Genomic DNA, 27,594 nt, shown 5'->3' on the forward strand with positions numbered 1-27,594 from the left:
AATAGAGAAAACGTATATTTAAGTAGTTTAATGTAATAATTCATATAGAAAAAATATTGAAAACATTGTAAAATACACAAAAATATGCCTTGATCTTTTACAATTAATTAAATAATTTGGGGGGGGGGGGGTGTATTGCTGTTATAATCTGTAATGTAAAAAATGTATATACATATAGTTGAAGTCAGAATTATTAGCCTCCTTGTTTATTTTTTCCCCCAATTTTTGTTTAACGAGGAGATTTAAAAAAATATTTTAAATATATTTCTAATTTCTAATCATGGATTTATTTTTATCTTTGCCATTTTTCAAGACAATATTGATAATAGATAGATAATAGATATTGACCTAATATTGACCTTATGCATTTAAAAAATTAAAAACTGTTTTTATTCCAGCCAAAATAAAACAAGACTTAGACATACTGTGAAAATTTCCTTGCTCTGTTACACATCATTTGGGAAATATATAAAAAAGAAAAGAAAAACAAAAATCAAAGTGGGGCTAATAATTCTCACTTTAGCTGTGTATATATAAATACTTATTCCCAGATTTCCATTTCACCATGATTTAGAGGAGAAAAGCAATGTTTGTCATCCCACTTCAAGAGCTCTTTTGAATAAAGCACAGCTTCTCCCCATTTACAATATTGTTAGCAGTTAGCATGCAGAGCTGATTGTGTGCGAGGATGGCCAGCAGGCTGGTCATTGTCCTAAGTCAGTGGTGTGTTTCAGTGGGCCCGTCAGAGTGTCCACCCCTCTCATCAGAACTGCTCTGTGTGTGTGTGTTTCTCTTGTTCTTTTACATGCCATGTTAATTATGCTTCATTGTGCAGTGCTGGCTCTCTTGCTTTGATCTTTGCCACTGCTCTCTGTCTCTCTCTCACTTTTTTTCACTCTCTGTCTCCCTGTTCCTTGCCAACTCTGTGTATATGTGTGTGTTTAGGCCTTTGATAGCTGGATAACAGTATGAATTGTTTAGTAGTGGTCATTGTACTATGGGTAGGTGGCCTTCACAATCCATTAGGGCCGAGCCTCTGAGTCGCTCTCATGTTCTTCACCGCCTGCTGAGAGCAAATCGCTAATTAATCGACAATTAGAAAAAGCACAGCACACGTCGCCCCCCTCATGTCAGTACACACACATACACTCTTAAAGGAATGTTTAGGTTAAACGCATTTGTGGCATAGTGTTGATAAACTGTTTTGTTTCATTATTTTATTATTATTTTTTTTAAGCAAAAGCAAATATTGAGGTTGGAACACATTTAAAATTATGCAGTGTGAAGCATATTACTGTTTTTTTTTATAAAAGCTTTTGAATAATTACTTTTTTTATATTTTAAATTCATATTAATAAACATTAAGTATTATTGGGAATTAATAAATTAATTTAGACATTTTGGTGAATAAACTTACTATTCATTGTAAAGTTTGCAAGTATTATTTGTGTATTGTTTTAGCATTTATACATATTTTAAATTAGCTTTAATTTTTTTTGTCATTTTGTTCATACAGTAGTTTTATTGTGTGATATATTGTTATGCATTTACTATATATATATTATTTTATTTTACTTTAGCTTTAAGCATTTCTACCAGTTTAAGCATTTCAGTCTTAAGTTTTCCTAATCAAATATTTGTATTACAATGTAAACCCAAAAAGTTATAGTAACTCAAACGGGTTTAGGAAACTGATTGCTACAAACCAATTAAGTTTTAAAAAAACTAACCTGTAGGAGTACTGTGAACCTAACTCCATTTAAGTTGAAGTATTTAATTAACTCATTACCTTAAACACTGAGTTCAAAACTCTTTTCAAATAAGTAGAATTAACTTTAACATTTGATAAAGTTGACCGTTGGGTTTTACAGTGTAGTGTTTATATTTATTTTATTAATCTCTCAGCATTTTCATTTTTATAATATTTTAAATTATTTTTGTTGCATCGATTGCCTTTTGTTTGATCTTAAATTTCTAAGAACATTCCTCGAACTCTCAAAAATGGTCAGGAATCTTCCCTCTGTTGTCTCTTCCTCATTTTCAGCCCTCAATGAACAGAAAGCCGAGGAGAGCGAGTGATATAATTTTTTATTTATGTAGTCCTTTAAATCATAAAATGGGTGGGAGGGAGTCAGAAAAAGGGGACAGTGCATTTCTTCAGATTTCCTCAAGCATTAGTTGATCAGTGCAGTAATTTCACAGCGCTTTGGCCAGGGTAATTATGGAGAGTATGGAGAGAGAGAGAGTCGGAGAGGGGGAGCAAAAAAGATTCCAGGTGAGCTTCCTCGTGTTCACTGGCTCGTTATGATTAGTTTAATTGGACTGTGTTTGATTTTTACCGACGAGGCCCTGCTTCACCCTCCTGACTCTGTGTGACAGTGCGGTGACTTTTCCGAGCCGCCCGCAAGCCTCCTTTTCAGAGAGAGAGACGGGGCAAACCTTTGAACTGGCGGAGGCCTCCCTGCGCGCCTGTGTGTGTGTGTTTTCAGGCCGCCTCTATCATGTTCGCTTTTCAGCCTCGTTTCACTGCAGCGTCACACATCAAATCAACACGTAATCAAATATGTAGCTTTTCTTCTGCGCAGATCTGTTTTCTGTGTGGCGGGCTCTCTCTGTAGTCCACAGTTGTTAGCATCGGCCCACCTCTGATGCGTGAGAGTCAGTGGGAAGGCCCGGGGAAGACCAATTGTCCCAGCAAGCACTAGAGACTCGGAGTTAATTGGGCCAATTAGGCCACAGTCGTCCTCCTGTTCCCTGTTCTTTGGGTCTGACGCCCTCAAACGATTCCCCTCAGACTTTCAAAGGAACCGTGACTGCGTCCTCCATATGCATTTTAACATGCTGACGGGAGTGACTACACATTCCCATTGTCTTTTAAGTTGGAAACCTTTCTTTTTCCGGTGGATTCTCATCTAATGAAACAGAATGGATAGAAGGTAGTTGAAGGGCTGTGTGTGTGGAGATCAAAGCGGTTGGTTGGAACACAGAGAGAAAGAGAGAGAGAGAGAGAGAGAGAGAGACGCCCCTCCAGTCTCTTGATGAGTTGTGATCAAGCTCCTGCTCTCTCCAGTGTTACGCACACACAGTCATTTCTCAGTGGGTCTGTCTCCTCTTTTTTTCCCCCTTGTCTCCCTCTTTTCCCTCTCTCTTTCCACAACAACCTCTGCTTTCTTCTCTTCCTTTCTCTCTTTCCTACCGCCCTTCAGTTTTTTTAACCTCATTCCTACGTCTCTTGCTTATGAATAAAATATGAAGGATAAAAGCGTAAAGTTTTAAGTTCATTTTGATATGAAATTGCAATTGTTTAATCCAGTTATTTCAGTCTTGCTGAAAAAGTATTTGTTTTCTCTCTGTGTGTGTGTGTGTGTGTGTGTGTGTGTGTGTGTGTGTGTGTGTGTGTGTGTGTGTGTGTGTGTGTGTGTGTGTGTGTGTGTGTGTGTGTGTGTGTGTGTGTGTGTGTGTTTGTGTGTGTGTGTGTGTGTGTGTGTGTGTGAGAGAGAGAGAGAGAGGGAGTGTCTGTGTGAGCACTTTAATTAAAGAAAGTAAGTACAAGCATTAGTGTAATATTTTCCATTAACTTGTTGATTTTCTGTGGCATTAATGCATTTTAAATGGTCATGCTCCAAGTCTTGCTTAAGACCAAAAGAGATAAAACACGAAATGTAAAAAATAGAACTTATTTACTGTTTTATAAGTAGATATTTTATGGGTAAGTGTTTGATTTCCTGTTTAAAACACTTTTTTTTACATTTGAAACCTATTTTGGAATTAAAAAGACTAAACAGTTTTTTTTGGTTTAACAAATAAAGTACTAAATGAATTAATTTAGTCAGTTTAGAAATTAATTGAATGGTGAAACATGGGAGTTATGTCAAAACCCAGAGTTTATGCAATTTGCAACTTACAAAACAATGCCTAACTAGTCCGTTAGCTACTTAGTTGATATTTATTCACAAGTGCATGCAATTGTTTTTTTTAAACTAAAATTTTTTTATTCATGAAGAATGAATTTAATTATGTTATCATAATGCACAACCCTTTTTAACAATAATAAGAAAAGTTTCTTAATCACAGTGTCAGAATATTCAATTCATGCTTATTTCTATAGTATATACTTTTTTAGATTTTGTCAAAGCAGCTAACCATAGAAGTTCTAGTAAATTAAACTGTCAGTCCAGTTTTCAGAGTTGAAGTTCAGTTTAGTTCAGTTCAGTGTGGTTTAAATTTCACTGCTGAAAGTCCAAACACTGAAGAGCAAATCCATCGATGCACAGCATCACAAGTCCAAAACCAACAAGCATGTGATGAGAAACAAACTTTACCAATTGGCGAAGGTGAAGGAAAAAAACCTTGAGAAAAACCAGGCTCAGTTGAGCACAACCATTTTGCTTCTGGCCAAACTTAGAGCTAGCCAGTAGTTGCCGGAGTTGCAGATGTATTATAATGAATATTAGAATGACTTCTGAATGATCATGTGACAGTAATGGCTGATAAAATTTCTGCTTTATCATTACAGTATTGAAGTACTTTATAAATATATTAAAACAATATGAATTATTTTAAATCAATCAAACCATTATTGAATCATTTTCACAATAATAACTCCATTGAAACATGGATGAAAAAAATCAAAATTATTAGCCCTCCTGTTGAGTTTTAATTATTTTAAAAATATTTCCCAAGTATTGCTTTACAGAGAGATGATTTATTTCAATATATTTTTAAACAAAACAGTTTTACTATTTTCAAATAGTAATTTCTTTAAACTCTTGCCATTGTGTCTGTGCATAATATTTTTCCACTCAATTTGTGAGATAGTATGCAGCTTAAAGTCCCATTTAAAGGCTTAACTAGGTTATTGTGTTAACTAGGCATGATATTTCCTAAGAAGGCTAATAATATCGAACCTAAAGTTGTTTTTAAAAAAATCTATATAAACGGCATTTACTTTAGACTTAAAGGTTTTTTAAAGAAAATACTGTGAAAATATCCCTGTTAAACAACACTTGAAAAATAATTGAAAAAGAATAAAACTTTCACAGGAAGGCTCGTAAAAACGTCAATCTTTTCCATGTAAATGATGAAAGCGGAAAAATTAAGTAATTTTAGCAGAAGATAGATTAATGCATTTTCAGTAAAGGTTACAAAGATCAACTTTATGGAATAACAAAAAAGAAAGTTTTGAGGATGTCGCTGATTGTGATTTGATGTGTTCACCAGTGAATCATTAATAAGAGCAGTAATGTGCAACCACAAAGTATATGAAGAAAGGACATTTTCAATTTATGTTCACCCTAACATGATCCTGTTGTTATTGTGAACTAGTCATCAATAAATTTGCAAAGGTGATTTAATACTATTGAACATCCTGTCACCAACGCCCTGTTATTTTTTAACTCCTTTTACTCATTTCTTCAATCCTGATCAAACTTATCTCTCTAAACTTAGAAATGCATCACATTAAGGAAGCAATCCAACATTCATATTGGTTGAAGCAGGTGTGTGTTGTTTGTGCTTTGTAAAGAACAGCTTGTGGTGAATGGCTTTTTCTGATGGGTAATTATGTTGTCATGTAAAGGACAAAGTTTTCTTCCTGCTAGCACACAAACGCCTGCTCAACCTGTTCATCTACTACAGTTTCACCCGCATCAGGGGTATGTCTTTCCAACTGCCCACATTCAGATCTCCCTCTAGCTCTGTAACCATCTCTCCTCTGGCTCTACAGTCGGTTATTAAAATAGTCATGTTTTGTCCTGTTTAATTTGTGCTTTTGTTACGTTCATTCATGTTCCCTAGAAGTTTAGTGTGAGTATTTGCAATGTTCTCTTGAGGTGTATAAATTACAAATGGACCATATTCTCTCTTATTGTTGGATTAATGTTTATTTTCATAATCTGATTCATTTCTGAACAAAGCAGATACAAGGAAATTGAAAACCAAGATCACCCTCTATTCCCTAAATTAGTCCATTAATATGGTTCACTTAAATGAATCAATGAAAATGAGTGAATGAATTAAAGCACTGAGGAATACACACTGGAAGTGATGCCGTTTTTTATTTGTTGATAAATCCCTCCCATGGATTATACTACATGGTCAGACATTGTGATTGTTTTTAACACTTAGAGATTTGTCTAGAATTTGTCCAGGCATTTTATTTTTCTGTTGTGTATAAATATTTCAATTTAACAATTAAATAATTTACTTAGAAATGTACATCGATAAGATGCCGGTGTGGATGCTCTGTTGTGATCAGATGTGGAAATTTATTTGACAAGCAAACTCTCATAGTGGATTATGGGTGCTCTATTCGTTTAGTGTACATCGGTTGTACACTCATTGTTAGGGTGCATTGTGGGATTGATTGAATGCATTTCAGAATAACCACTATGGTTTCGGGCAGCACTTAAATGTCTGCTCCCACAGGAATAGAAGCACAGCATTACAATATATTTTTCTGTGTCATATCTTTAAAATGTATAAACATTAATTTTCCACTGTATTTTCAATGGATTTTCAGCACTCAACTGCTACTCCTTGCAGAGCTTGAATTTAAACAGCCTTTCATCTATTTTTACGCTTGAACAACTAGATGATTGCTTAGGTCTATTAAACTGACTATATTTTGATTAACTTACAATATCGATGTAATGTGTAAAAGCAATCTTATGAAGTTGAGGATAGTTGCATTAATCTTTTATTGGAAGTTTATTGGTTGCTGAAAAAAACTGCATAAAACCCATTAGATGATAAAAAAAAAGTCTCAGTAGGGTGTTTTCACACATCTATGTAATGTAATTTGTATTTATATAGCACATTTATTATGTATGGCCAATACACCCAAAGCGCTTTACAATCATGATTTTTGGGTCTCTCCACACCACTACCAGTGTGCAGCATCCATTTGGATGATGCGATGGCTGCCACAGGACAACGATGCCCGTGTGCTCACTACACACCAGCTATTGGTGGAGTGGAGAGACAGTGATTAGGCTAATTCGGTGAATGGGGATTATTTGGAGGCCATGATCATAAGGACTTTGGCCAGGAGAAGTGTCATGGGATTTTCAAGGGCGTCTCATCCGCCAACTGACAGTGTAGTGTCCCCTTCACTTTTAAGGCTGATTTATACTTCTGCGTCAAACACCGGCGTAGGCTACAGCGCTGACGCATAGCCCTTCGCTGTGGCCGTCGCCGTCACTGACGTGCACTTCTCAAAAATTGTAACTACACGTCGCAACAACGCATAGCGCAAGCTCTGTGATTGGTCGGCTTGCTAGCGCCGACGAGTCTGGGCGGGACCGAGAGCAGCGCGAATGGCATGAGCGATTGTTTACAAGTGTGGAGTCCCGTGAAGGAGCTCCGGATGGAAAGTTTTGTTTTGTGTTTACCTCATGGTTAAAGTTGTTGCACGTTTGTTGCCAGTTTAGTTTGTTCTTGACATTGTTATTTTAATTCATTAGCCCTATAAGTTCCATAAAAATGTCCTTATGAGGTACGTTACATTTCAGATGTCTTTCTGAGGGACAAACCTGGCCCAGTGGCTTTTATTCTTCTCTAAAGAGAAATGGGTTTGTAACCGTTTTACTTTTTTTTTTTTTTTTTTTTTTTTTTTTTGTGCCGGGTGCTAAGGGCAGGCTGTATAGCCCGCAAGACATCTATCTCTATCTCCCGATTTATCTGTTCACCCTCGCACCGCACCAGTATCATCTACACACATGCAGAAGCATAATTATGCCATGTACAACGGCCTTTGATAGCATGTACAGTTTTCTTCTTAATTCTTTATCAAATGCATTGATCGTGGTGTATGTGCATTGATCCAGGAAGCACATCTGCAGCCTGGCGATAAGGCCACGGTGGCATCTCTCTCTCTCTCTCTCTCTCTCTTGCTTGCTCGCTCACTCTCGTTTGGCTGGAGGCTAAAGCAGGCTGCTGTAGGATTAGCTGATGCTCAACTACTTGCATTTTAAGTTGACACCTCAACACCAAGCAGAGGCCACATTACAGAGGAAAAGCTGCCCCATTCGTCCACCCAATGCTTCCCTTTCCATACACTCTCGCCCTCTCTCTCTCTTTCTCCCTCTCTTTCTCGACTACATATAATTGGATTTGTGAACGGGAGCAGCCGAATGCTTCCTTCAGAATGGCCGGGGACACAAGGTGAAGTTTTCTCATTACAGACCACGAAGCCAGGGGACAGATCATAGACGATCTGTATTTTCCATTTAAAGAGGACAGAAATGGGAGCGAAGGAAGAATAAAAGAGAGGAGGGTTTGATAGACAGTGCGGAGAGAGGGAGGTGAAGAGGACAAGGAAGTCTCTTTATTTCACAGGTCACTTTCTAAAGGACTGAGTGAGAGAGGGTTGATGAGCCCGAGACGTGGCAGTGTTTTTTATTTTCTCAAATATGCGTCAAACATCACATTCATGTTTGGCTGCTTTTGTAAAAGTCCTGAATATCTGTTTTTTTGTTTTTTTTTGTATTTGTGGGTTGTCTGTATCTGCTTGTTAAGGGTGTCAAATGGAATAATGTTTCTGTGTCTAACCCACTGCTCATTTGAATTGAGAAAATCATTTATGACCATATCTCACATTAAAGTAAATTTTATATAAAATTTTGTTGTGCAAAACAATCTCTGGACTGGCTGCATTTCAGACACCAATATTTAAAAAAATATAAATTACTTTCTGGCCATCGGAAATAGGCATATAGAGTTGAAGTCAGAATTATTAGCCCCCCTGTTTATTTTTTCCCCAATTTCTGTTTAACTTAGAAAAGATTTTTTTTTCAACTCATTTCTAAACATAATAGTTTTTATAACTCATTTGACAACTCATTTGACATGACAGTAAATAATATTTAACTAGATATTTATCAAGATACTTCTATACAGCTTAAAGTAACATTTAAGGGCTTAACTAGGGTAATTAGATTAACTAGGCAGGTTGGGGTAATTAGGCAAGTTACTGTATAATGATGTTTTTTTTTCTGTAGATGATAGAAAAATTATATAGCTTAAAGGGGCTAATAATTTTGACCTTAAAATGTTTTTTAAAAAATTAAAAACTGCTTTTATTCTAGCCGAAATAAAATAAGACAAATAAGACTTTCTCCGGAAGAATAAATATTATCAGACATACTGTGAAAATTTCTTTGCTCTGTTAAACATAATTTGGGAAATATTTGAAAAAGAAAAAACTATTCAAAAGTGGGCAAATAATTCTGACTTCAACTGTATATATGTATATGAAAGTTGCTTCGCGAGATGTCACACCTAACAAGCGGATGAGTTCACAATTAAAAGGGGTTGGGAATTAAGAACTGGTTGCTACTTACAACTGGTCTTGCTGTCATGGCTATCAGTTTTTTTTTCTCTCTATGTTAAAGTAATTTATTACTGTTCAAAAGTCTGTATATGCACAATTTATAAAAAAAAATGGCATTTGATTTGTTTATGAATGTACACAAGTACATATACACCATTAAAACAACATGATCATTCTGACAATTAAGTTAAATCATATCAGTTAAATTAATAATTAATTAATTTAGGTAAAAACTGAATAAACCAGTATGCAAAAATAATTTTTTTTCAAATAATAACATTATATATATTTTAAATCAGCTGAAAAAATAGTATTGATATGGTATCTATAATTTACAATAAAATAAAAATAATAAAATAATCAATCAAACAAAGTTTAAATGTTGTTTTATTAGCTTTTATTAAAATATTAGTTTAACAGTGATTTCTAATTTTGTAAATATTACAAAAAAATGATTGATAACAATAATTTACACTAGTAACAGTTTTTTTTTATTTTGTTTTTTTACAATCAAAAGAATCTGTATCTTTGTATCTTTTACACTGTTATCTGAAATCTAGAAAGATCTCTTTATTTGAAAAACTGGTTGCTGAGAAGTTAATAGAATCATTCCTGGAATCAGAATAACAACAGATAAAGTAATATCTGTGTACACACGTGTTGATGTGTGCGGCATTTGGACGGGATAAAGATCCAAATACCCTGTTCTATTTCTTCACTGCTTGTGTATGTGTGTGTATGCGTGGTCCTCCTCTTCTCTCCACACTCAGTGTGTCATGACAAATATATCTGTTTGTGCTTCACTGGCTGGCACCGTCTCTGGCTGGCTGGCACGGCTGTGTTAGCGCCAGGGCCCTGAGCCTGTGTGTGTGCCCAGCCGAGCGACTCCTTCCATGGCTCGCTGCACCCCCACAGCCCCCACCCAGCCTCCAGCCCCCTCCAAAAGAGCAGCCAGGCTGGGGCAGCCACCCGGACCCCATGCCCACTGTGAGTGCTTCTGTCTGGGCCTCAGCTCTACCGCCCACCCCCTCTATCCCTGGATCTTCAGCCCAGAATCAAGCCGACAGCCCTCCATTATCTGCTTTTGCACCTCTCCCCCCCCCCTGTTTTTGCTTCCCAAAAAAGTGGAGCAAAGCCTTCCCACACACCTCGCTTTCTTCACCACCTTTAACTATCACTTTGTCATCATTCCTTCCTCCCCTGATGTTCTTCTTTTCATTTGCTTGACTCATTCTTGTGGCTCCCCTTATTATCCTTGGAGATCTGCAGCTGGGAGGTTGGATGGGCCACTGATCTCTCTTCCCTCTTTTCCCTTTTCGTCCTCTTTCTTTTGCCCTCAGTCCCAGCAAAGCCCAGTTGGAGAGTCCAGACTGAACGGTCAAGCTTCAGTGTAACTGAAGAAGAGCCACTTGAAGTCCATTTGAAGAGACAGTCATTAAAGAAATCTCTTCATAAGAGGAGAGAACGTTTCACACCTCATTGCTGCTGTAGAAATGGATCGTTCCACAGTGGTTGTTCTGCACAGTGTGCAGGGCTCATTCATTTCGTGGAGTCCATTTGTATCTCCTAGTGATTGTTTTGCTCCATGTTTTTTGACCTCACACCTTCATAATGTTCCCTTTCAGTTTCTTAAGCTTTCAATAAGTTATTTTCACGGGCATGGTTAAATAATACTACTACTAATAAAATATTAACAATAATATTTCAAATCACAAATAAAAAAAGACTTAAGTGATGGAGAGATCATTTATTAGTAGTTTTAGTGTTTTATTTCAATCATTACATTTTTTCCAAATTCTGTCACAGTACTTTTATTTATAGCACTAAGGATCTTTATTTTCATAAATATTATTTTTATGGTAATGGATTCAATATTTGATTAAAACAGTGGTTTTCAAACTGTGGTACGGGGGCTTCCTTATAGTGGTTAGGGGATATATATATGAAGCATAAATAGTCCTCACTTTAGGTCACAAAAGTGGATAAAGTTAAGTTAATAAAGCATTTATTAACATACAAATTGACTATTAAAATATGCCTGAGTAATACGATATATAAATGTTAATTTGAATAGTTTATTAATCATTTACTAACTCATTCTGTGAATAATCTTTAAAAAACAGCAACTTCTCTCAAATAAGTTTGTAAGTAATGATACTTAATTTAGTAATAAAAAAGAATAATTATAAGTATGAAAGAACAATTATTAAGTCCATTTTAAATGTGCTTTTAAGTCAAGAAAAGAGAATTTGTAGTTGCATTTATAAACTGCTTACTAACATCTATTACATCTATTAGTGTAAAGTTAATGCTTAACAGATAATGAATTATCTTTGTGCTATAATGCTTAATAAAGCATTCATAGTTTATAGCTATTATAAAGTGTTACCACATTTTCTATTTTGTATAAAATATGTTTGGGTGATGCTTTTGAACTTTCTATTCATTAGAGAATGCTGTTTTTTCTAAAAGTAATTTTTCAAGTATCTTTGTATATTAATATACATTTATCTTGTATATTAATTGAAGTGACTTCTGAAGAGTCATGAAATTTGTATCTTCATTACTGGAATAATTAGCATTTATATATATATATATATATATATATATATATATATATATATATATATATATATATATATATATATATATATATATATATATATATATATATATATATATATATTAAGGAAGTTAAGTTTCAAAATATTACTGTATATATTGTATTTATTTTGAATCAAAGCAGTACAGTCTAAATGGAAGAGATTTTAAAAATATTACAAAATCTTACTTTTGAATGGTAGTGCATGTCAAAAATTATAACCTATTTTAATAAACCCTGTAAAAGTATGTTAATGTCTAGAATCCTACTGTATAGGCCTGAAGTGTTTCCAAAAAAATCTGTCTTTATCAGTTCAAGTCAAATGCAAAAAAAGCCCAGGCCTGGAAAATGCAATATAAAATATAAGAAGTCATTTTTTCACACTAATGTCAGCATCCATTTAATGTGAATCAGCATTTATTAGCTTCATACAGTGCCTGTCTGCCCCTTTACAGATTTGACCAATTCAAGCCCCTTATAAATGTTTCAGCAAAGTCGGCGTGGATGGAATCATCTCCCCTTTCCTCTGTCTGCTGCTGTTCATCTCTTGTTAATTTTCCTTGACTACAGTATTACAGAACATTTCCAGAGTTGCCTCAAAGCAGTTTACACTGGGCCTGCTGCTAATCCTGTCCTCTAGGCGCAAACACACAAGGAATCTCATTTTTGGGTGCTAATGGCTAGACCAGCTCTGAATCACTGTATGTAAAACAGTGTGTCGAAGGTTGTGTGTGATGATACCTCCAAGGTTGAACTGATCATGTGCCATTTCAAACTTCAGCTGCAGAAAGAATGACAATTATATTAAGTTGTATTGTATGATGAGCACAAGGGAAAAGCCTTACAGCTCAAACATTAGTATAAAGGTTCATTTTTATTTATTTAAAAAAAATCTACAAACCTTATGGTTCTGTTTGTTTTGATTGATTGCTCAAATTATTCACATCCATATTATTGGCTATTTCAAGTCCATTCATCATTTACATCAGATGTATTCATTTTGCAAGAGCATATTTGCCCAATTTAGCTTTGGCACAAGCACTGCATTTTCAGATGTAACCTGGCCTTAGCTTTGTCTTGCATGTTCAAATTGCCCTGAGACCCCTAGGGCCCATGGCTGGACCCCCGAGAAGCGCTCCTGGGATTCCCTCATCTGCATCTCTCTGCTTTATTGTCTTTCTGAACAATGGCTTCAGACAAACAGTGTCCACAGAAACAGGTGAAATGGGGTTAATTAGCTTAACGCTTTTGTAACCAGTTGGGTAAATTCACTCTCTGCTCTTTTGCTCCAGAAACCTGTTAGCACTTAGAAAAAATATGTGTGTGTGTGTGTGTGTGTTGTTTGGATAAGCAAACCTGGCTAAATGTAAATAAATGGTAGTGGTGCTGTAAATCTTATACAACCATTTTAGGCTGTAATAACATTTGAGCAATGTGTAGTGTATTGTAAAATGTTCAGTTGATCGAATCATATATTCCATTAAATCATATATTCATTATTGGCAGGTCTACATAACATAGACATGCTGTAGATGCGTCATTTATAGCTGTTTCTGTTGGCTGCTGTTTCTTTAAGCCATCCATTATGTTTTCAACCAGAGGCTACTGTATATAATGCTTATTTTTCTTTATTGTTCTCTTTTACCTGTTTACCTGTCAGTCGAATGTGACATCTACATTTAACATGAATTAATTAACAGCAGTTACAATAATTTTGGCACCATGTTGTGACTTAACATGTGGAATTATTCATGAAATTGTGGGACTGTATAGTAGTTGGCAGCAGTGTTGAGTAAAGTTACTTTTAAAAGTAATATATTTAGGGTTGCATGAAATGAAAATATTGGGCTGAAACAAAAAATTTGTAATGCAATTGACTGTAAATGCTTTGTAATATTTATTTATTATTTGATTATATTATATAGTTTTGTAAAACTTTTTTAATTTAGCTCAATAACTTGTGTTTTACTATTTTGAAAACACGAGCCAATAATTATTATTATAAGTTATATTTAGGACATTTTATTGACAGAGAGGGAATCGAGAGACATAATTTTAGCGGCGCTACTTTCACAGCACGTTGGTGTTTTTGAAAGTTATTACTTTAAAATTGACTGCTTTTTCAGTGGTGATTTGCATTGGTTTACATTATGCTTTCTGAAAACATGGCGGAACTGATCTCGCCCATGATGCAGATTCCCATTCTTTATTGCAATCCTTCATTTGGTCACCTTTAAATGGAGCAATCAAAATAAATGCATTTTATAGTGCAGTGCTTTCTGCGTCTGGTGTGAAAGTCACTTCACACCCCGCAGCGATTAAGGCTGGAGGGAGAGTAAAACCAGCGAACTGAAACCAGTGCAGTGGAGCATAATCGTTTTTTTTTTTTTAGCTAATATTTTTGCCTGTTTTTGTCTCTCAACCAAAGATATCAGAATCTTAATCATATTTTAATATTTAAAAAAAATCCTAAAGTAACAAATACTTTCACATTTTTTCAAGATTGTAATATATTACTTTTAAAAAGAAGTTACAGTACATAGCAATACTGGTAACACTCACTGGTTGGGGAATGTAATGAAAGTTAGGTCAATAATAATAGCCAGCAGCTATAGATTTGAGAAAGCAGCATTGCTATTTTGATACATTGAGATGCTTGCTCTTGAGGGTGAACTTGACCTTTCACGTCAATGTCGACACATCTCTTTTGACTTGACTGTAATGGTAAATGGCATTTTATTTGTGGTAAATATACTTTGCAGTAAATTAATGCATTGATGCATTCATTAAAATAGTGTAAAGTCTGCATAAAATGCATCCAGTTATTTACTAGGAAGATTTTGCATGTCAAGCCCCAGCAAGATTTTATCACATCTTTCTACTATCAGATGGAAACCATGAAGTACTGTAGCTGATGTGTACATTTGTGTCTATTTCTCTTTGTTATTCACACAAACCACTCATAAACATGTAGTCATGGGGAAAAAAGACACTCCAGCAAGTATCTCAGGTTTATTATGTCTGGACATATACAGAATCAATGACAAATAAACCATGCAGTGAATCTGTCGCTGTCTCTCCCTCTCTGTGCCAGAGACCCTCCATCTAGGTTAGTAAAAACGCTGCTATCAGTCTGATCTGATGGGAGGGAGAGAGAGTGAAAATGGCATTTCTGTCAATTACTTGAGATGGCACCCGTTCAATAACCCCCCTTTCCCTCTGCTTGTGTGTGTGTGTGTGTCAGGAGCGTGATGAAGAACGGCGCAGGCAGCTGCGAGAGAGAGCCAGGCAGCTGATAGCGGAGGCTCGATCTGGAGTAAAGATGGCTGAACTGCCTCTCTATACTGACTCCACCTCTATTGCCTGTAGTGCAGCTGGGAACAACTTAAAAGGAAGGTCAAAGACAGCTGGAGGTGAGTGCAGGGGGCTTTTATAGGCCGAACACGCACGTACGCTCACAATGCATAAACACGCACATATGCATGCACACTTTCTCATAAGTATGCAAACGTACACACAAATCTGCATGCATTGATTCTGAAATACCACACTCATAAGCTTTGCTCTAAGCCTAGTGAGCTGTCTACTTAAACATGACACCTTGATGATGTAAAAGTCTTGTTTAGGCTGAAAAAGTCAGCTTCACATCCTTCATGATCATGTAACCCCATAATAAATTACATCTTGCTTTTATAGGGATAATAATGAACATTTTTTCCTGGTTGGTACTTTTCAGTACTACAGCCCTTAGTTTCTTTTCAAGTTAAAAGCAGGCATGGCCAACCAGCGCCATTTTGGTTACGTGTCATTGCTCCAAACGGGGGTTACCAAACAAGGGCAAAGAGGCGGATTATGAGTGGAGCTACAGATTCCTGCTAGCATTTTGCTAAGATGGGCTTTTCTTTAGGAGAAACGCTTAATACTTGATTACCTGCTACTCGTTTTTGTTCTGACCACATGTGCTTAGTTGTACGCTATATCAATAAAGTGTTTAGTCTTTAAAACAATGTTGTAATACATTGAGCCCATAAACATTGTTCTTAAGATGTTTTTCTATAAGAGGAAAATGCTAATTACTTTCAAATACTTTAGTTATAGTCTATGTTAGTAAATGCAAGACTATTTATGAAATCCACGCATAAAACTGTATGACGTTTCAGATCACTGTTCTGTAGCCTACAGCTAATCAATCTGTCAGATTCTGCAGTGTTTTACAGGTCTAAAGAAAAATATATATGATAAATTATCTAAATAAAACAAATACATTTATAGATACAGTATGGTATATAAGTATGTAAGAATTACAATCACCTGGGAAATAGAGGCCATGTGAATGGTTTTTGAGCACAATTAAGGGCACACAGCATGCCGTATTATCTGATAATTGTAAGAAATAATTCCAAAATGCAACTGACTGTGTGAAGCCACATAAAACAAAATAAGAATACGATGTATATGCCGAGTTCAGCGGCTAATCAGCCGGAATCAACTGGGGTGATGGGGACCAGCAAGACCTAGCTGTCACACAAGTGGCCACACCCTTAATTATGCTGACTTGATATAACTTAAAAAAAACAAAACAGATGAGTTCTAAAATAATTCACACCCCTCACAGTTGTCATGAAGGGTAATGTTAGCGATATGAACCAAAATCAAACAGCAAATCAGCAAAATTTTTTCTGCTGAAAAGTTGTCCAATTTAACATTGGGCTCCATAGAAATGTGCTTTATTATGGAATCAGGACTAGTGGAATTTCAATAATTGCAGTTTCAGCTACTTCCGTATTAGCTTCAAGAGGAAGAGCGTGAGGTTGCCAGATTGAGTTGATGAACTTGATAAGGGAATATGTCTTGACAATCCACAAAGACGTGACTTAATAAAGCATGAAGTCATGTATTATTTTAATGGTTGCCTTAGTTTGAATGTGAATCCCCTCATCAGGCAGGGCTGCACCAGCGTGAGAGAGTGGATTAAAGCGCATCAAACGAACAGTATTAAAATAAGAAGAATAGAAAAAAAAGAATAATTATTTTTGTATACATTATACACGCATCTAATGCTTGTATTTGCAGCAGCTCCAAACCTGCAACTTCACGCATTGGTTTAAATTAGGCTTTCCAGTCTCATTGTTCAGTCCATTAGTACTGCTGTATGCCTTCATCTGAGGGAACGGCATAGATATATACACTAGATATGGCATATGGACCCTGAGCCTGCGTCAATACCACCGTCACATTTGTACAGCACTCATAAGACAAATGTCATTCAATCGAATTAGTCAAGACTAAAGCGAATGTGAAGATGCTGGACTTCAGTGCTGTGTATGAGTGTAGTAATGAGCAAACAAAGAAAAAGCACAAAGGCAGAACATTTCATAGGTAAAATGTAGTTTTTTACATTTTTCTATGTTACGAGCTTTTGTGCTAAAAAAGTGACATTATTGATGGTAATACAGTCTCTTACTGCACTGTTCGTTAGGCAAAGTAGCAGCAACTCGCATTAAATACTAGGGTTATGCTAGTTCTATTGAATAAATTCAGCAAACAATGTAAATAAAATATGACAACAAGATGCTGCGGTGCTAGAAACTTGTGTTATTTTCAGCTAAGTGAACGAGTCGTTCATAATGGGGATTCATTCACAAACTAATCGCTCCCTCCGTTAGAATGGGAAATGAAAGCAGAACGGGTGTGTTTCAGGACATGGATTAGATCAAATTTAACAGGGAGGGTGAATAACACATTTCCATGCACACAAACACATGCTCTTGTTGGCAATGCTCATGCAGTCACTTATCCATCAATGTAGAAAAGTGATGTAAAATTATATTTGCATACTGACCACCGGGAAAACTCCCAATCATAGATATACTGTATGTATATATATGTGTATATATCTGGCCACTCACATTCATATTCACTTCAAAGGAGCGCTACCCTGTACTAAAATGGCGGCTCTATTGACACATTCCTTCTAATAAACAACAATAGTGGTGGAGGAACAGACATGACATCTTGCTTTTAGTTTATAATAACACTGGACAGAATTTTCATTTTTTTCCAAACTAATCTTTTAATATTGCATTGTATTAGCAGTCCTTGAAGATGGGAATTCAAATATTACGTTTAAAGTTTATTCTGTCTTATTCTCACACACTTTCTGTCACTGTTATTTGTCATTCCCACAGGCTCCTCAAAAATGTTGTGAAAATGTTTCTAACAGAACCTCAAGGCTGAGTGTGCAGTGTTTGGCTTCTGAGATTTTTAATTCGTTCATGAAGAAATAAGTGTGTGTGTGTCTGTGTTTGTATGTCCATTAAGAGCCGGTTATGTCCATTAGTGGCTTTAAAAAAAACGATTTTGTTCCTCACTCCTTAATGGCAACCAACACATCTGCTTTCAAGGCCCAAAGGAGCATTACATTAAGAAACACACCAACACACCCACGTCGCCTGAACTCTAATTTGAGGTGTTCACAGAGGGCTTCACTTCCATTTGTTCAGGCAGTCGCTTCCCACATAATCCTTCGGAAATACATCAGGAGAACTCTGGCGGTGCCCTATGCCCCAAGACGCACACATACACACCAGCCTGCATGCCCCAATTCATCATGGCCATCATTATAACACACACACCCATGCCGGGTAATCAGAGGCTCATTGTCCACAGAGCACTCCTATGGACCGCATCTTCTTCAGCTTGGCTTTCCCACCGTGTCCTGCGTTATCATCAGCCACCATTTCTCCTTTTATTTCACATTACAGGACAATGGGATGGCACGTTAGTGTAGCGCTAACCGCTGGGTGGACCATGCAGAAACAGTGGGACATTAGCATTGCGGGCAGCTGCGGCGTGTTATTAAATGTGTTTACGCCAAGGGGTGTTAGCGTTGTGGCTAGCCGCTGCGTATAATTAAAAGCATGCGCGCACATCGAGCGAGAGGGGTGTTAGCAGCGCGTCGAGGTTTTGTTTAATACGCGAGGTGTTAACATAGCAGGCTGGCCGCTGTGCCTAATTCTGTGGCGGCCCGTGTCCGTGTGTACCATTTCACAGCTCAAGGGGAGACACAATATTCCTCTCCTTTTATCTCTTTCATCTCACTCTCTTTGACGCCCTCCATTTTCTCTTCATCCTCTCCCTGTCTGTCTAATAGTGTTCCCTCCTCTGCAATCACGCATTTACCGCAGCTCGGATATGCCACAGAACACCTTTCGTGGCCTGCAGAGATGGACAAACCCGTGTATAGACAGAACAGAGCAGAGCTGAGTAAAAAACGGGTCAGAGGGAGGGAGAGCAAGAAAGGCTGTGGAAGAAAAAAGGTTTATTTGGCCTTTCGGGCTGTTGAACTCTGCTAATTGTAGAACTCATTAAAAATCAGGTTGGAGGGAAATGCTATAGGCTTGATGCACAAGGCCTATCGTGCAGAACGCATAATCCTACCAACACACACACACACACACACACACACACACACTTACTCACACACAAACACTCGGCTGTAATTCTGAGAGCTCGAGCTGAGTAGAGCAAAACATTCGCAAGCAAAACTTTCACCGGCTCCAGCAGCATGCGTTCTGTTAATTATCTTAGCACTGCCCCGTGTGTGTGTGTGTGTATTACCGTATTATGGAAAGTAAATTTAAAAAGCACAAGCAAAAGGGGGAAAAGGAACACATTGTCGTGTTTACTCTTTTTCTCTGATTGTCAGAGCGCTTCCCTGGGGATGTCAGGTTCACTTAGTGCTGCATGATTATTTCAAAATAAAACCAAAATCATGATTTGGCTTGGTGGGACTGTTACGTTGCAAAAGTTGTAATTTAATTAAAGGGTTACTTCACCCAAAAGGGAAAATTATGTCACTAGTGACTCACCCCATGGTTTCTGCTACATTCATTCTTTCATGGCGGGGCGCCACACCAAAATTTATCCCGCCACGTCTACATTATAGCTTCTCATTCAAAATGTTCAGTCATTGTTGTTGTTGTTTTTATTAGCGGGTTATAAATGCACCAAAACATATTAAAAGGTAAGTGAAATATGACAGCACAAACGTTACTGTAATCGTAGTAGTGCTGTGCGTTATTTGTTTAACCCTTTAAGGTTACATGCTGACTGACGGTCTGACTGACAGGTGTGTGATGCGTGAGGCTAGCAAACACGAAGTAGCTTTCAGTTAAGATGAACACAGTTTCGATAATTATACTTTATAGTTAAAGATCTATGGATCTGCATGCAGTGAATTTATCTAGCTGGAGTTTATAGCCGTTTTACCTCAGGGCGCATCAATGCAGCTTCGTAGGTCTATTGGAGAGATTCATGAATATTCCTAGCAAATCTAATAAATGTTGGAGACAGTTTTGTGCACGAACAGAGGAAATTGGTGCACAAGCAAAGAGATACGAATGCGATCTCGACTTGTTATACTTCACTCACCACATTTGTCATTGAAATAATGCAGGTAGTTGGTAGATCTAAGGCCTGCCACCACACCCGGAAAAAATCCTGGAGGAAACACTGGGGTCTCATGTTGATGTAATCACCTGAAACCTTATTTCATTTTCAGAACTCAAATGAAGCAATTTTAGATTAAATTTCAGAGCTCTCTGACTCTCCATAGATTAATAAGGTCCTGAGATGTTCAAAGAAGCAGCACTAATAACATTGTCAAAACATTCCATGTGACTTCCATGTTCAACTGTAATCATACAATGCTCCAAGAACACCTTTATGTGTCAAAAACTGTAAAACTACTTTGTTTCCTTTTGTCTGCTCTTCTGCAACAAGAGAGGGTCTGCATTTATTGCCCGTAGTTAAAGCGCACTCTAATTTCACATGAAAGGAAAGTTATTGCTACAGTATTTTGGAACACAAAAGTCTTCATGGAGGTTTGTACGAGGTTCATGTGGAGCAGTAAATGGAGCTTTAGAAAGCTCTTGTATTTCAATGGAAATGTCTTAATTTATGTTCCAAAGATGAACAAAGCTGTCAAGAGTGTGGAACGACTAGATGTTAAATAATTAATTACAGAATAAAAAAATTTGGTGGTAAACTAACCCTTTAATGTACATCTTTGCCCCGTGCGATGAAGGAAGTAGATCTCACGTAACGTTTGTGAGAAATACTACAGTGAAAACTTTCCCAATTACTATTTGATGTATCACAATGGAGTGTCAGTCAAAAACACTTGAAACAAGATCCATTTCATTGGGTTTTATTTACCAGTGCCAGTACATAACTCTCCACATGGTATCAGATTGGTTTCTAATCATAAATACATAAAGACAGACCAAACAAATAAAATCAATGAGCTACATAAACAATAAACATAAACACCATAAATAAACATAAGAAAAAACTGCATGTACAAACAATACTTCATAAATAAACAACATATGAAAACATAACTCACCTTTGCACACAGCCACAACACCACATGAAAAGTCCAGAGCAGTAAAAGACCAGAGCATACTGCCACTCTGAAGCCACACTATTTAAAGGGGCTGATGATTATAGTAAAAAAGGTGCAGCTGTAAACCATGTGGTAGGCCTTCAATGCATGCATTCTGTGAGCATGTCACAGATTTTCTACACTATACCTACACACTGTTCTGTCCAAACAGAACTTACAAAAGATGATTTTCATCATAGGTGCCCTTTAAATGACAGACAATCTGTATACCTGAAGTATTTTGTGAATACTGACAGCATGTGCTCTTTGTATGCAGGCAGACTGAGTTTTTTGACAGCATGTATAAAGTATATGTGTAAAAATCTCTTTGTTTTTTTTTTTACCAGAATGAAAGGATGTTTCAAAATGAAAAAGTGCTGCACATTTACAGTTGTAATGTATAAGAAGTTACATAATTTTGCTTTAAGTAATTATTTACAGTGAAGTATTACAGTAAGAAGATTAAGTAAAAAATGAATTATTATTAATGTGTAGTCATATGGATCTATAATCACAAATGTTTTAGAAAAATGGCACAGCCGTATAAACATGTTGTATAGCACTCCTGATTTCTTTTATTATATTGCATTTTATTTTTATTCTCCACACCAAATCATGCAGCCCTCTTTGTTTAGTCCCTTTTTTAACTTTGAACTGGCCTATCAGTGTGTGTGTGTGTGTGTGTGTGTGTGTGTGTGTGTGTGTGTGTGTGTGTGTGTGTGTGTGTGTGTGTCTGTGTGTCTGTGTGTGTGTGTGTGTGTGTGTGTGTGTGTGTCTGTGTGTCTGTATGTCTGTATGTCTGTGTGTCTGTGTGTCTGTGTGTGTGTGCATGCAGCTCTGCTCTGGTTACCATATAACTGAATGAGATCGATGTGTTTGGATTGAGTGTGTATTGTCAAGGGCTCTGTGGGATTCAGATCTGTGGATGCGGAAGAGGAACTCTGGAGGAGATTTTGCCGTCAAGGCCAAATCTGCCATGCAACACACACACACACACACACACACACACACACACACACACACACACACACACACACACACACACACACACATAAAGCTCATCTCTCTGCCAGATACTCTCCACCATCTGCCTGATTTGTCTCTACTCAAACACACACACATGCACACACACAAACATACACCAATGTGACAGTACGAAACTTTTTGTAAAGGAAAAATGTTTTTTCCATCTCTAAATGAGTCTAACTTTTTACTAACATGCAAAATGACCCTTTTCCACTGGAGTAGCATCTCACAACTTTTACTAACCTCCTCTGTCTCTTTCCTCCTGTTTTGTTTTGGGGTGTTTCTGTTTGTTTGTGTGCTGCCAGATGTTGTAGATGGGGTGAATGTGGAGGATGAGGATGAGGAAGGCAGGAGTGATGTTGAGGCGACGGCGTCTGCATCTCGCATTGATGATGTCACTCATACTAACCCCGAGGAGGAGCTGTCATCCCTATGTCTAATGGAGGATGACTTTACTAACTCTGCCACTGACCTGGCCTTTCTGGGTAACACAACACTGCATGACTTCTGCTTGTGCTTTATTGGTGCAGCTACCTATGACTCTATTTATTTATTTATTTATTTTTACCCCTGAACCCTTGTCAGCTATAACAACTACTCTGCATGTGATGAAGCTTTGCCTTGCTTCTTATCTTCATTTCACAACTAAAAAAAATATTTATATATATAATTTCTGAAGGGGGTGGTCATATATGCTGAGCACTATAGACTGTATTATCTAAATAATTTTATAAATATGTGTGTGTGTGTGTGTGTGTGTGTGTGTGTGTGTGTGTGTGTGTGTGTGTGTGTGTGTGTGTGTGTGTGTGTGTGTGTGTGTGTGTGTGTGTGTGTCTGTGTGTGTGTGTGTGTGTGTGTGTGTGTGTGTGTAGTGCTTTAGTACATATGTAGGTCTGTATACATACACGTGTTTGTGTGTGTGTGTATATGTGTATATATATATTACTCATTTATACAAATTACAAAATTATTTATGACATATTCGTTTGCAAAACTAATTTATGCTGAGCACTGAATATATTTCTACATTTATTTATTAAATAAATGTGTTATTTCTAAACATCAATAACAATTATTATTACATATTAAAAAATAATTGTAATTAAAATAATAGTAATATATTTATTGTTGTATATATACACACACACACACACACACACACACAGTTGAAGTCAGAATTATTAGCCTCCATTTTCATTTTTTCATTTTTTATTTCTTTTTTAATTTTTTAAATATTTCCCAAATGATGTTTAACTGAGCAAGGAAATTTTCAAAGTATGTCTGATAATATTTTTTCTTCTGGAGGAAGTCTTAATTGTTTTTAATTGCAGCTAGAATAAAAGCAGTTTTTAGTTTTTCAAACAACATTTTAAGGACAAAATTATTAGCCCCTTTAAGCTAACATTTTTTTTGATAGTCTACAGAACAAACCAACATTATACAATAACTTGCCCAATTACCCTAACCTGCCTAGTTAACTTAATTAACCTAGTTAAGCCCTTAAATGTCACTTTAAGCTGTATAGAAGTGTCTTGATAAATAACTAGTAAAATATTATTTACTGTCATCATGGCAAAGATAAAATAACTCAGTTATTAAAACTATTATGCTTAGAAATGTGTAAAAAAAAGAATCTTCTCTCTGTTAAAAAAAATTGGGGAAAAAAATAAACGGGGCTAATCATTCAGGGGGGGTAATTATTTTGACTTCAACTGTGTGTGTTTGTGTGTGTATACAGTACAGTATATACATGTGTAAATATACATGTGTATATATATTAAGGGTTTTAAAGGAATTAAAGGTTGCAAACCTACAACGACTGCTAACCTAAAGTTTTATCAGATTTTATCTAAAGAAATCACAAATAATCCCTCAACACAATTTAAAATTCATCCAGTTTTGAAGTGGCATTACTTCATTTTTAAAGCATCATAATTTGTCTTTTAATTAAAAATGCCATTCAGAAAACAAATAAGCTCCTCTTTTTCCAAGGAGTTGCTCCTGTCTGTCACAGTGTATATCATCAACTACAACTACTGTCTTGAAATTATTTTCCCTCTCCTTTGTTTTTGTTGTTTTTAATGCTTTTGTGCTGTGCTCTTACTTTTAATTAAAAAAGTATTTGTACGTATTCTTAAAACAAACAATTATATCTCCTGAAGAGATGTGAAGTCACTAATAATTACTTTTTTGTCTTCCTAAGTCATATGAGAGATAGCTAAAAGAAACCTCTAATGTTCTCTCTTTTATTTACTTGAACATTATCTACTTTTATTTGTTTCATTCTTTTGTTTTTGTCTGCCATTGTGAAAAGAGGATCTATTTTTTAAGTAGTGTGACTTTATAAGTAGGATAGAGCTTTTCTTTTTTCCATGACACACATTAACCTTGTAAATATAATATATCTCAAATTAAAGTGATCACTGGGAAGCTAACTAACATATCACATTGACTCACAGGTGTGTACATTTTTGATGATGCACATATAGTTAGATGTGTGTGTGAGTTAGCTGTTGGTCAGTACACACACACACACACACACACACACACACACACACCTGCACCTTTATCCAGGCTGTGCTGAGGCCTGATAAATGGCTCCTGTGGTGTTTTTTTGGGGGAGAGAGAGGGATGCTGGGAGACGAGGAGAACAGGACCCACATGAAAAGCTTCCTCACCTCACTTTCATCTCCAGCCCAGATGAGAGAGTGAGCGAGAGAGAGAGAGAGAGGGCAAGGCTAAACCTGCTTGTGAAAGGTTAATAGAGAAAGGCAGACTTGGAAATATAAAAGACTGACATAAACTCGTGTGCACCAAACACACCCGAAGACTAGTCTCTATGGGGAGAAAGAGAATTAGTAGTTTTTGTTCATTTAACGCAAGACACTGCAGGCAAAAACACTTTCTTGCACCTGTCATTTTTTTGTTTTTTTATAATTGGTCAAATGGAAAGACACATCCAAATGTTCATTTTATTCATTTTTATCTGTAGATTTTAAATGACATATTCACTTACGTTTTCTCAAAAAGAGTTGTTTTTTTTCTGCACTGAGCCATAAATCTGACTCCATCCCCTCACTAATGGAAAAAAGACAACTTTGGGCAGAAGTCAGATTTTTTAAAAAATGTGGCTGAAAGCTAGAGATCGTATTTGAGCTAAATGAATGGACAACATTTCAACTGGAGTCTGTCCAAGTGTCCACTGAATTAGAGCTAGAAGAATTGAGAGTGTTTCAACTTGAGTCTATTCGAGCATTCATTGATTTTTTTTTTAAGTATGCAGCTGAAGCTGTCTTGTGTTGAAATACACAGCTCTGATTAATTCCCCAGGGGATTAATTCACACAAAGTTCATTGTCGCACATACAGAGGCTTACAAAAGCAAAGCATTTTTACATATTTCTATTAAGTTGCAAAGTTCTGCTGCCTTTATTTACTTGTTTATTTGTTTGTTTTTTTGTTAAAAAAAAAGTTAGAGGCATAACAATATTGCAAATAGAATCTATAATCTCTATATAACATATTTATTGTTACAAGTCTAATAATGCATTTTATGTAATGAATATGTATTTTAATTTTAAATTATAAATAGACCATACATTTTAATAAAAAATGTGAATTTTACATTTTTTAGGTGTTTTTTTACTTTTATATTGGGATAGGATAGTGGAGGAAAGACATTGGGAGCAGAGAGAGAAAGGGTCGACATACGACCTCAAGCCGGTAATCAAACTGGGGTCGCCATGAGCACCGTAGTGCTGAATGTCGGCACACTTATCCACTAGGCCAGTGGTTCTCAAACTTTTTTCATCAAGTACCACCTCAGAAATAAATTGTCTCTCCAAGTACCATCAAAATGAGCAGTATTGAAATACAGTCCTGTAGTAGGCCCAGTAAAGTTAAAAAAACGTGGCAGATTATCTCATACATACTGTATAGGCTATATGTCATATATGTCGTATTATATACATCATTTTTTGTTAAATTTTGAAATGTGTGTAGCATGTGCATGACATATTTCATTCCTCCGTGTACCACTAGAAGGAAGCCTGCGTACCACTAGTGGTACACGTACCACAGTTTGAGAACCACTGCACTAGGCTATTGGCACGAATGAAAAAGTATTTTAATTATAAAATATATATTTTGACAGTTTATAATAACATAGTTTTATTTAAATCAATCTAAAATAAAAATAAATCCTTTTTTTTTTAAATAAAGTACATATATTTTATGTAAGGGAAAATATACATCCTGCCGATTGTTCTCACAGATTAAAGCCTGACTGGGTTATCAGCTGTTTTATGAGACTAAATAACTTTATTCTATAAAAGCTACCAACCAAATTTATACTACTCTGTTTCGAAATTGTAATCTGAGATGTAATAATTGACGCTTTAATCATACACAACTACACTAACCTATCTTTTTATTGTTTTTTCAGTCGCAAAAGGGTTTATTCAAACTAAAATTTACTGTAAACAAACATATGTCAATTTACAGGATGTGTGTGAGTGTCATTTACAAATGATAGGGGAAACTGCAGGTGTGTTGTGCTCCCAGCATCTCACTATCTCTCCAGCATATATATGTGTATATGTGAGTATGAGTGGAGTGAGAGGGCCAGTTTGCTAGAGGGCAAACATTGTCCTGTCCTCTGCTTATCTGTGTGTTGAAGATGAGTGGCCTACTGCATATAACACTTCCTTCCTTCTCTCGCTCTCTCTCTCTCTCTCTCTTTAGGTGTGACGAACAGCAGGCATGTGGACCTGAAGCTCAAGAAGATCACAGAGATTCGGCCACATGGCGGAAGCTCTCCTTCCTCTTCATCCTCTTCTTCATCACTGACGGCCTCCAGTACTTCACCCCTCAGCCCTGAACCAGGCGGCATGCAGGTAAAAAAACAACTATTTTAATTGTGTTTGCATAGCAAGTAGTGATGTTTTTACTGCTCATACTTAAGGATTCATTGTGATCAAACCTAAAAACACAATTAACTTTTATTAGATTTTCCAGAATCACTTTATTTTGTTCAGATCACTTTTATTGTCACATCATCGGCAGCACATATACTATGATGAGTGGGGAGCTTAGGTGCTGGCTTCAGCAAAATAAAACAATAGTGCAAAATACAACAACATTCTCCCCCCAAAAAACCCAAGACAATATACAATTAGCAATGTCGACA

General features: G+C 36.4%; 1 protein-coding gene across 12 annotated transcripts in view; it reads left to right on the forward strand.

Annotated features, from left to right (window-relative positions):
• ehbp1 (EH domain binding protein 1) overlaps positions 1–27,594 on the forward strand; it is a 196,208-nt gene that overhangs the window by 113,581 nt on the left and 55,033 nt on the right. For 8 of the 12 annotated variants that reach the window (XM_005158531.6, XM_001919697.9, XM_005158532.6 and 5 more), the window contains 3 exons: positions 15,178–15,346; positions 22,713–22,892; positions 27,150–27,301. In XM_005158531.6, the coding sequence (XP_005158588.2) occupies positions 15,178–15,346; positions 22,713–22,892; positions 27,150–27,301 (501 nt within the window). The remainder of the gene's footprint in view (positions 1–15,177; positions 15,347–22,712; positions 22,893–27,149; positions 27,302–27,594) is intronic. The other 4 variants (XM_005158533.6, XM_068214587.2, XM_009293058.5 and 1 more) reach the window with 1 other exon arrangement.

This window comes from Danio rerio, chromosome 17 (assembly GCF_049306965.1).
Source record: "Danio rerio strain Tuebingen ecotype United States chromosome 17, GRCz12tu, whole genome shotgun sequence".
Classification (NCBI taxonomy): domain Eukaryota; kingdom Metazoa; phylum Chordata; class Actinopteri; order Cypriniformes; family Danionidae; genus Danio; species Danio rerio.